The sequence below is a fragment of the Alosa alosa genome, chromosome 8 (assembly GCF_017589495.1).
Source record: "Alosa alosa isolate M-15738 ecotype Scorff River chromosome 8, AALO_Geno_1.1, whole genome shotgun sequence".
Taxonomy (NCBI): Eukaryota; Metazoa; Chordata; class Actinopteri; order Clupeiformes; family Clupeidae; genus Alosa; species Alosa alosa.
This window is the reverse complement of record NC_063196.1, coordinates 19,348,051-19,359,977: the sequence shown is the minus strand read 5'-3', so window position 1 is coordinate 19,359,977 and position 11,927 is coordinate 19,348,051. Positions and strand designations below refer to the sequence as shown.

At 42.5% G+C, this 11,927-nt stretch overlaps 1 protein-coding gene across 2 annotated transcripts; it reads left to right on the top strand.

Annotated features, from left to right (window-relative positions):
• Positions 1-1,072: 1,072 nt before the first annotated feature.
• Positions 1,073-7,456, top strand: nus1 (NUS1 dehydrodolichyl diphosphate synthase subunit; the record flags this gene model as incomplete). Of its 2 annotated transcripts, none has more annotated exon segments than XM_048249654.1 (3): positions 1,073-1,627; positions 3,074-3,205; positions 7,304-7,456. In XM_048249654.1, coding segments are annotated over 3 exon segments (652 nt in total), but the record flags the coding sequence as incomplete, so codon positions are not given.
• Between the last annotated feature and the right edge of the window lie 4,471 nt (positions 7,457-11,927).

Below are 11,927 nucleotides of genomic sequence, written 5' to 3'. Positions count from 1 at the left end.
GGCTACAGATCAAAACAAAAAACGATGGTTCCATGCTATCCATGTGGGGTTACAAGTTTCAAGTTTCGTGTACCCCGGTCTTTCAGTGTCCCGGGAATCCTTGTTGGTGTACGGTAACTAAATGTACACATACATTATTTTATTGTAAGGCCCCCCATGAACGAAAGTTCACAAAACTTGGCATGCATTCGGAGGGTGTCATAATGATCCTACACTTTCAATTTCGCGTGCAGTTTTGACCATGTCAGCCAGAGATATTGTGATGAAAACACCTAATTTTTTGCTTTTTAATTTTTAACTAGGTGGCGCTATACATGTAATAAGTGGTAATGGGATGGGTTGACATGCCCCCCTTAAAAGAGAATTCCGGTGTGATATTGACCTCAAGTGTGTTGAAACATGATACCGAGTGTGAACGTATGTCTCATAGCCCATCTCGGCTTGTCCCCTGCACTCTAAAATCTGACGCTTAGTTAGCCGATGCTACCAACAGCTTTTTTCAATGGTGGTGCTTTCGCATCGGGCTAGCCATGCAAATAAATCACTGTTTTACACCATTTACGAGGCTCAATGTATCTCCACACTTCATTGGTAGACTTCGAGGGCCCTGACATTTAAAAACGAGACATTGAGAACTTTGAAAAGCACTGGTAGTTTACTTACAAGACGATTTATGCAGACAGTATCTTCAACGGTTTAGCGTTTGCAGCCATCTTGAATTTAGTCACGATAAGTCGAAATGCACGAGTAAGAATGAACAGGTATGATAAGGGATCAGATTCCAAAAATAATTCAGTGGAAATGCATGGATTCCAGTTTCTTCCAGTAGCAGCAACTGGAATCCATGCATTTCCACGGAATTATTTTAGCTTTTTTTTTTTTTATTATAGCTTCACTGCGCTGCGGTCATAATTATTATGTCAAAAAACTGTTAAGGGTGCCTTTAATGAATGTATATCTTGAACTATCCCCTAGGGGGAGACTGTCAGCTGGATTCCAAGTATCTCTTTCGTAATCAAATTGTGTTAACTGTCCAATCAGATAGCTCCATGTAATACTCATGGAGTTCAGAGTGTAAAGGTTGGGACAGAAAAAATGGCAGCCGGCAAAATGAAGTGTTGGCAGTGAGAGAGACTTCGAGAGAGATGGCATACCCGCGGTAGCTTAGTGTGTGCCTGTCGCCCGAGGATTTAGAATGCGACGGTGTAGTTATTTAAGATTATTGTATCACATCGTGGCTCTTTTTTGAAGGACTGCATTATGGCACTGGTATTCGAGTTCGTCTGGCGGCTTCTACATGCCCTTCTCCACCTCCATAGAACGCTAGTCACCTGGTTCCGAAGCCATCTCTGGAAGTGGAATGGACGGATATGGAAAAGGGCTGTAGCCGCTCTACTTGTTCCAATAGCACTGGGGTTCCCGAACCATAAGAAATTGGCACCCACGACCGGCAAACGTGTCGGTCGCCGTTTTCGCTTTGGCGCGGACGGGAAAGCGCTAGAGAAGCTACCTCTACATGTTGGCTTGTTGATAGCCGAAGAGGAACCGCGATATTCGGACATAGCTAACCTTGTTGTCTGGTGCATGGCAGTGGGGATATCATATGTTAGCGTGTACGATAATCAAGGTAAGGCTGGTTCTAGGTAATGAAGCGCATACCAATCAAGTGTGAAAAATCTATGGCTTAGTAGCCTAGCCTAGTAGTGTAACATACCATGACAGTCACGTGCACCGTCGTCAGCCATATGCTCGAATACTAAAAATTGGCCAATCTGCAACGTTAGCGTTATTCTGATCCCTGAGAAAGCCGTTGACCCTTTCTCTATTTTCAGATAGCCTGCTGTATTCAGACTGTAACATGTGTTTGGATTGTGAGTGGGGTGTGGTGAATGACACAGAATCGCATAGCATGATACTTAGCTAACAACGATTCTGTCTAAACTTTGAGCTTTCCTTCCTTAGGCTAAACCTGTTGATGTATCATCATTATTGTCTTCCACCTTATCTGGGATGAAAGGACAGTTGACTCAGTTGACTCGCTCATCGCCTCTCCCATTAGCCCCTGGCATCTTTGCGTACGTGATATCCATGGGAATAGCAAAGCTGGGACAGATTTGTGTTGAGCTACTCTTATGTCCACGTTGAGAGTGGAGAATGCTAGTGTCAAACGGAAAGGGAGTTAAAATAAAATTGGTCTGAGGACCAATGCTCTTTACTAACAATGGGTGTAGGTCTATGAGGGAAATCGCTCTTCTGGCTTTGGGGGTGTAGGAACTGGTTCGTCTTGTGATTTCGTAATGTAATCTTGCATTTTCTGTTGTGTTAGCAACATGGTCACTAAAACATCGTATTTTGAGGGATGTCATTGTTTTCCAATTGTCCGTTGAATTACGTTATTCGCAAAGTACGGGCATGTGAAATATTTATCTGTTCTGTCTCAATTCACCTGGTTATGAATGCCAGTTTCCTCTATTCTAAGAAAAGATCGTTGTTGAATCTGAAGTCTTCCCATGTTCCGCTTATTCCAGCATGTGACTGAGGACTTGTAGAATATATTTCAGGCTTGTGGTAAATTTAGTGTCATGATGGAACTGCTCATATTATTCATGGTGGGAGATGTTGAAGTCTGCAAGTCTCAGCTGAACGGTGACTGGAACGTCACGTGACCGTGCCCTCATGAGTTAATGTAAGAAACAGCTGGATGCATGGAACAGTTAAAGTTACATAAAAGCAAAGATGACTAGATCTCGCTGACATTTCAAATAAAGTTAATGAATGAGTGGGATTAAGATATTGCAATGTAGTAGAAAAGATTTCCCTATCTGAACAGTTAGTCCTTCAGCTCTGACACAATAGAACAAATCAGTCTTTTCTTAAGGTTATGTTCAGAATCTTTAACAGGTCAACATCACTTGTAGTTTTTTTTTTTTATCTTACACTCCAACTTCATTCATCTATAAATATCGTTGTATTCTTACCATCTATTCTAATCATCTCTTTGTATTTCTCAGTCATCTTCCCTTGTTCTTATTGCCCATCACTCCTCTAACATGCATCTCTCTCTCTCTCTCAGGTGTGTTCAGGAGGAATAACTCCCGGCTGATGGAGGAGATCCTCAAACAGCAGCAGGAGCAGCTGGGGGCAGACGGCTCCAAGTACTCTGTGGAGTTTTTAAGTAATGGCAGCGACAAACAAGACCATCAAGGTGAGATCACACACTATACAGACACACACACACACACACACACAGAAGGCACAATAGACATATGCCCATTTGGACTATTTGTTCTCACGTTACCCAGTACTCACCACTCATTAATAATCAGTTTAGAATATCCAGCATTCCAACTGTTTCAATAAAGCATCTGATTTGGGTGAAAGGCAGAACTGAACAAAACATTAAGCAAAAGTTGCGAAATCATCTCAACACCCAGTAGAAACCGGTTTACTTATCCTCCGTTATGATTCATATGCTCCCTACAAAGGGAGAGGAAGAGACTGATGCAACCCTACTTAGTTAGGTTACACCGGAAGAACTTGATGGGATGCAAGAAAACGAGTGCAACTCCAGGTTGTACTTTGTGTGTATGTGCATGATGTATGTGTATACAGTAGTAGCCTGGGTCATTGGCTGATCTGTTCAGAATGTCTGGGTGGTGGTGTAGAAATTAAAACGATCATGTTTTTTGTAATGTGCCTTTAGTTGAATCCTAGATTATTTATACCACTTGTTTAATAAGAGCATAGAGTATATTATATATAAGAGCATGTTTATATGGAGGATGTGGGGAAATTGTATTAGTCAGTCAAACCTTGCCTCTATGGGTTGATTAATTTCTGCCTCTTTATTTTAATATGCCTCACTTCCACTCCTAGATCTAAATTGGCACACAAGAGCTATGCCTCAAGCCAGTCAGCCTGGTGGGCACCATGCACAGAACATACGGGAGGCTAATTTTTGATGGCCTCACAGAGTTGTGTCTGTCTGTCTCTCTCTCTCTCTCTCTCTCTCTCTCTCTCTTTCTCTTTCTCTCTCTCTCTCTCTCTCTCTCTCTCTCTCTCTCTCTCTCTCTCTCTCTCTGCATGTCTGTACAAGTGGTCACCCTTCTTGTTCAAGGCATTCACTAAATATTTTGGAAATCGTTGGAATGTTTAGTTTTGTTTTGTTTGCTGGCTGGCTTGGCCACAAGTGTGTCTGCAGATGCTTGCCTGCTTGTCTTGGGTCGGTACCAAACAGCACAGCTGAGGGTCTTATTGAGATGAGATGCTTGAACTAAAATAAAATCCTGCCCCTAACCAGATGGATGTCACATAAAACAAAATCTTACACTGTGTGTGTGTGTGTTTCACTGTGTGCTGACAGAATATTTATTCATATATTCATTCATTTAGCAGATACTTTTATCCAAAGCGACTTATATCAATTATATTACAAGGGCCTTTGTCCCCGGAGACACTTGGGGTTAAGTGCCTTGCTCAAGGGCACAATGGTGGAAGCTGTGAATTGAACCCACAGCTTTTCAGGCTACTGAGCACTAGCCCAGGTCCTTAACCACTACACTACCACCGCCAGTTTTATAGGAGTACAGGAAACCTTATTATAGTAAAAGAAAATGCTAAATAACAGTGTGTCTGTCTGTCTCCATCTCCAGATCAGTACACCAAGGCTAGACATGTCCTTGTCTGTCTGGCTGTGTTTGTGAATGTTACAGAAGTTCATTTATCCATGCTTGTCTTCAATCCAAGGCCGCAGGCGAAGTCTGCTTGGAGTTTGAATAGTTTCTCTTTTCTGCCTTGTTTTAATCCAATTCTATGGCTACTGTTAGTGTTGCATAGAGGTTGGTGGTGGGTCATTCCACGTCAGTTCAACCAGGGCCCACGCACTTAGGTCTCAAAAAATTCTGAAAAAATTACCAGGTGTACCTATGTTACCCAGGAGACACACTGTAAAATTACTCTTATGTAAGATCAATACTTTCCAAGATACAGCCAGTTTTACAGGGGGAGGGGGTGTCGATTTTGTCCAGCCTCTTTTTTTTTTATCAAAGTTCACAAGCCCACAGCACAAGAACTAAACCATGTAGGAGGCTCAAATTTTGCATGGTGGTACATAAATAGGAATAGTATGTAGCAAAATCGTCACGTTTGGTCTGGATAATCATGCATGGTCATAGCTGCCCCTCAAAGTTGATACAAATTTTATTGGAGTTTTTGGCTGAGCTCTGTTTAAGCCTTCAGAAGACATATTTGTACTCAACATAGGCTCTTGATTTATTTTCCTTACTGAGATAAGTAGAAACACTCTCACAAAAAGCAATGAACAGAAAATAAATCCCTTCAGGTTCTGAACAGCAGACCTCACAAGTCTGAAAAATCATTTTGGTTCTCATTTTCAGAGCACCCAAACACCTTGTGGGAATATAGAAAGATTTTATAAATATGTTTTCCAGTGCGTGGGCCCTGGTTGAATTGATGTGGAATGACCCTGGTTGTGTTGAAGCAACAAGGTGGTGTCATGAGTCACATCGTGTGTGTGTGTGTGAGACTGAGATATCTGTCTTTTTCACTGGAAATGGAAGAGACATTTTGACCGCATATGTAGTTATTAGTCATTGCCCTTGCTTTGGATGCAGTAGACTCTGTGGATCCAAACTGAAGTTAAAGGGTATCAGGGTGAAATGGTTTCCACTGTGAGTTGGCAGAACAGTTTTATAGGAGTCCGGGAAACCTCATTATAGTAAAAAACAAAAACGCTATAAAACTGATGGCCATAAGGAGCTCTGTCCAGGCCTAGCTATGCCAGGTTTGATTTAAAAGTGAAAAGTGGCGTCAAGTCCGTGTTTATATAATGTGGACAATTTGAGTGAAAACTTACTTTGAGCAGTGTGCTCTCAAGTAGGGCTGTGTCTCAATGAAATCATGTTGAGATGAAAAATGATGTGTGTGTGTGGGAGATATATTTCTAACTGACATTATCTGTGCTTTTACTTTTATGACCTGTGTGTGTGTGTGTGTGTGGGGGTTGCTTGGAATAGTATAAAGGTTCATTAATTACGTGCCGGTTGTTGCGTTTTATCACAGTGCATGACTCCGGGTTGGTATCTCTCACTTGTGGCTAGTTTGTTCACGTCCTTGAAAACTGCATCTGCGTTTCCACATCCATAAAATCAGACACCTCAGTTTTGTAAATTTATTGACAATGTTAAAGGTTTTACCAGTCATAGGGCTGTTAGACTGCCACTGACTGTTAAGAGCATGAAAGTATTATACATTTGATAAACCAGGCTTTAAGAGTTGTATAAAGCCAGGGAGGATTTGCGTCCTGTCAGTATTAAAGTTTCTGTTTTGTTCTGTTCTGCTTCTGTCTCACCTTGGTGGGCTTTGTTAATGTGTGTGCTGGAGGATGTCCCAGTATTGCGTGTTGAGGCCTATTCACACCAAGAATGATAACGATAACTATAACCATAACGATAAAAGCGCTCACACTGAACGATAAACAAAGTCTCTCCTTGTGTTAATGAATGTGACGGCTAAAATTCGATGGGTTCTGATTGGCTATTAGCTTTTTAACGTTCTCAAAATTGCTCTGAAAGTGATCCCCAACGATATCGTTCTTCATGTCGTTATCGTTATAGTTTATGTGTGAACGTGGTCATTCATATTAATGAGAACGATATTTGTTTATAGTTATCTATCTTTGCTTCTTGTGTCTATTTGATTGTGCATGTTGATTCTCTGACTTTGTGTGACGTTTTGACAGGCAGTGGTATGTTTACTATGTTGACTGACCTGTGTGTGTTGAGTGAGACTCTGACACGTGGGTGTCTGCTATGTGTGTCTGCAGTGTTGTCTTGTCAGGCATCGGTTGTGTGTGTGTGTGTGTGTGTGTGTGTGTGTGTAAGAGACATGTGTATGTAAGAGACATGTGTATGTTGAGACTCTTACCCGTGTGTGTTTGTCTGCAGTGTTGTCCTACAAGGTTTGTGTGTGTAAAAGAGACAGTGCATGTCGGATGTCTTTGACGTGTGCATGTGTGTGTTGTCATGCCAGGCGTGTGTGTGTGTTGGAGCTCTTTTACGTGTACGTGTGTGTGCAGTGTTGTCATGCCAGGCGAGTGTGTGTGTGTGTGTATTGGATCTCCTTGACGTGTACGTGTGTGTGCAGTGTTGTCATGCCAGGCGTGTGTTTTGATTGTGTGTGTGTGTGCGTTGGATCTCTTTGATGTATGTGTGTGTGCAGTGTTGACATGCCAGGCGTGTGTGTGTGTTGGATTTCTTTGATGTGTGTGTATGTGTGTGTGCAGTGTTGTCATGCCAGGCGGTGGTGAAGGTGCTGTCTCCTGAAGACGGGCGGCAGGGCATCGTGGAAGCGGCACAGAAGCTGTGCCGGGCGGTCGAGCAAAGGGAGCGAGCCGCCAAAGACATCGATGTCACTGTGCTCGACTCGCTACTGAGAGGTGAGTTAGAACAACACACACACACACACACACTGACCATCTTCACTGTCCTGTAGCATCACATTCACAGTTTAGAGACTGACACACAGATACGAGTAGAAGGCTTCTCTTCTAGTACAGTCATCTCAATGAAGACTAGTGCACTGGGAAATAATGTATAAATCCTGAGAAGGCACCTGTATGGATACAAGGATACAAGGAAGCTTATTCTCACATGCATATAGTTACTGGAAGTAAGAAATGCAGTGAAATTATGTCTGGTGTCAGCCTATTTGTGCAAAGTGGGGGTAAAAGTGCTGTAGAAGAGGGGTTTAGTAGATTAAGTGGCAAGGGCTGCATAAGAAAGGCTAGGCAATCAAGGACATGGGTAGATGGAGGAGAAATCAAAAATAATAAATAAAAAGTTCTATGGAGATGTGCAAAAGTTGGAGAAAGTCAGATGTGTGTGTGTGTGTGTGTGTGTGTGTTTTGACGTGTGATGAAATAAGAAAATAAATAAAAGGTCTGTAGCATAGGGGGAGGGATGTAAAAGTGCTAAAAGTCTTGTAGGTGTGTGTGTGGGGGGGGTCATGAGTGCTGAGGAGTGAATGAGTGCAAAGTCAGTATAGTGTGAGTTCAGAATTGGGAAATGTTTGAGAGTGCTGAGGAGTGAATGTGTGCAAAGTCAGTATACTGTGAGTTCAGAGTTCGGATGGCCTGGGGATAAAAACTTCTCCTGAGTCTCTCAATTCTGGCTTTGTGACTACATAGGCGTCTTCTTGATTTCAGCGGTAGGAATAATCCATTGTTAGGATGAGAAGAGTCCTTCAGAATCTTTTGGGCTCTTAGGAGTACTCTTCTGGAATAGATATCTTGTAGAGCAGGGAGTTGAGTTCTTATAGTATGTTCAGCTGAGCGCACTACTCTCTGCAGAGTACTACAATCTCTAACTGTGGAGTTCCCATACCAGGTGATGATGCTACCAGTTAGAACACTCTCAACCGCTGAAGTGTAGAAGGCCTTCATGATGGATGTAGAAACTTTGAATTTCCTTAGCTGACGAAGGAAGTAGAGTCGTTGTCTGGACTTCTTCAGAACATATTGAGTGTTAACAGTCCATGTTAGGTCTTCAGTAATGTGGACACCAAGGTATTTAAAACTTGTGACTCTCTCTACAGGTTGCCCGCTGATCATTAGTGGGGTGTAACTGTAGTTCTGCTGCTGCCTTCTGTAATCCACTACCATTTCCTTGGTTTTATTGATATTCAGTGTCAAGCTGTTAGATTGACACCACTGTGCCACCTCATCAACCTGATCCAAGTAGAGCTGTTCATTGTTGTTACTAATCAGGCCCAAGATCACTGTGTCATCTGCAAACTTGATGATGGAAGTATGACTACTGTTGGCTTTGCAGTCATGTGTGTAGATGTTGTACAGCAGTGGACTCAAAACACAGCCTTGGGGAGCACAAGTGCTGATGGTTAATGAGTCAGATGTCAGACCCCCCACTCTAACCACTTGTGAACGGTTGGTGAGGAAGTCAAATATCCAGTGACACAGGGTGGTGTTCAGTCCTAAGGCCTTCATCTTTGTGACCAAGGTGAGAGGTACTATCGTGTTGAATGCTGAACTAAAGTCAATGAACAGCATCCTCACATAATTCCCATTCCCCTCCTCCAGGTGAGTTAAGGTGGTGTGCATGAGGTTTGAGATGGCATCCTCTGTAGACCTGTTGGCTCTGTAAGCAAATTGGAGGGGGTCGAAGGAGGCAAGGAGGGATGAGCAGATAATGTTTTTCACAAGCTTCTCAAAACCCTTCATCACTGTAGACGTCAGGGCTACTGGGCGGTAGTCATTCAGACATAATGGACTTTTGTTTTTCGGTACTGGAACAATAACAGACTGCTTGAGGCAAGTAGGAACTGTCTCTTGAGCCAATGATGTGTTAAAGATATAAGTGAACACAGGAGCTAACTGAGCAGCGCAGGATTTCAAAACCCTGTTAGAAATTCCATCTGGTCCAGCAGCTTTTCTACAATTAACCCTCCTAAAGGCATTGCTGACATCGACCTCAGAGACACAGAAAGGTGCATCCTCATTTGCTTCACATGCTTCAGCTAGTGCAGACACGTTTATCATGCAGACATAAATGACATATGTCAGGAAAGTAGGCTGTTCATATTCTGTTGTCGATCCTGTCTTGAAATGGTGTCCTTGTAATGCTGACATTGTAATGATGCCGGTTGTGAAACAGACCATTACTGCCAAAGAGGATATCCGGACTGCTCCTGCAAGGGAACAGTAGGTTTAGCCTCAGCTCCCAAGGTGAGGCCATCTAATCTCATTTTCATTCAGGCAGTGAACTGGCCAGCTGTGGCTTTCAGGACCCTGCGGTGGAAGGGACTCTGTAATCATCTCGACCCCTAAGTAGCTTGTCTCCACTCGGGTGCTTAAGTCTCTGAGTGTGGAGTCAGCCATTGCCTAGCTGCCGCCGTGCATCTTAGCAACAAAGCCAGGTTATCTCTGTTAAAGAGGGAGGAGGTCATTAGGTCAATCCTGTCCCAAGACCTTTCACTCTTTCACCCAGTAATCCAACGCCTCTCCAAACTAACTTTTCAGACTAATGTTATGCATACTGATCGGGTGGTTTATTCACACTATTACTGTATTGCGCATACCAGACGCAACTTGGACTACATCTAGATTATGTCGGATAGAAGTGTATCCGACACACTTTTGTTACGATTCGCCCTCCCGTCCACATTCGACCATTGTATCAGCAATTTGAATCCGCTGGAGACCCGAAGTCATTTTGCTCCGCAGCCGCAGATGGTGTGTCAGTAGTGTGTTGCGGAACCATTTGAAAAGACATGACGTAAGTGTAAGAAGCCCATGTTCCCTTCCCTGATTCGTTGTGCTCATTTCACGTGATGATGGCCATGCTGCTTTTCGAAAAGTACATTTATTAATTTGACAGCCATACAGTGAATGGCAACGGATTATAGCCTATGCTACTTAAGACGCTGTAGTTATTATATAGCCTATTGTAACTGTATGTGACAAATAATCCCTCTTGATCATTAGAGGCACTGTGGACTAGGCTATGTTCTATAATGTCCATCAAATGAGGTAGGATATTTTATTTGTTTGTCCGACAAAGCTACCTGGCATAATATTGGGAATACCTTAAGTAAGTAAGATGGATTAGGCCTATTCCACTACATTAGCGATCAATAGGCTCATGTAAAGAAGCAATCAACACATCAAAGAAAAACGTATCTAAATATCTAAGTTGATTTTGTTGTTGCATGTTCTTTATACACTGACTAATATTAAAATAACAATAACTTCTGACAGAGTAATATGTTACTGCAGGGCGGTCACATAAAAATCGCAATCAACTCAATTATCCTACAGATTATAATACAGTGCAATAGCCTAGCTGGCCGGGGTACATTGTAGCCTACTGCCAGCAAGTTGCAGCATGCTCACCGAAAACACGGTTGTGCAAACTATCTGTTTTTAAGATGTAGCCTATGGACAGCAGGACTAAACCTACATGCATCCATACATAGCCTATCCTTGGAATTTTAGAAAAGCTAACTTTAAACATAATTATTAGTGTTTTGATTGTCGTAGGTCGACAAAGCTACCTGACATTATAATGTGAATTCCTATAAAGTAGCATGTGAGCTGTCTATTGCACCTAGGCAGTAAACTTGGCAAACATTGCCTATTTCCCCCCAGTTTTCAGATTTTATCTGATGGTTATTTCTTCCCTTGTGCCCATACTTGGACTGCGTTTGTCATGATTTTCAAGATCCGGACTTCTAATGCAGGTTTTTAAGGCTTCCCAAACTGATACAGTGTTTGTGGACACAGATTTGATCCGAAAATGATTCGGTGTAGTGTGGCTGTAGCCTTAGACTTAGTGATGACTAAAATAAATTACACCACAATGACTGTCAGTAATGGGCCTGTTATTCATACATAAAGCAACAGTACGCTTTGGCATGCAACAAGTGAGCTAACTACCTGCAAAACTTCAGAAAGACCAACATGCACACAGCAGACATCTTAAAATGTTTATAAGATATAGTTACTTTTTTCCAGGATGTTTGCATACTGCATAGCCAGGGTAGCTTATAGCAACAGCCACTGTTATTTTCTGACACTCATTTGAATATGATACGACAACCCTGCAATGTAGAAAGGCACGCCTCGAAAATGTGTCAATTCCTGTGCACTGTTGCTGTAAATACAACTCCGCTGCGTAGTTGAGGCCACCGTGTCTATTGACATTGACTGTATTGGGCTTTTTGGGACCACCTGCCCAAGATTATCAGCATGGCGGTGCATACCACAGCAGTCAGCCGTTACACAGCGAGATTCTGGTATCCACCCCCTTGGGAGTACAGTTTCCACTGAAACGAAGGAAAAAAGGTTTAAAAACGCATTACATTACCATGAGCCATTAATTCTGGACCATAGC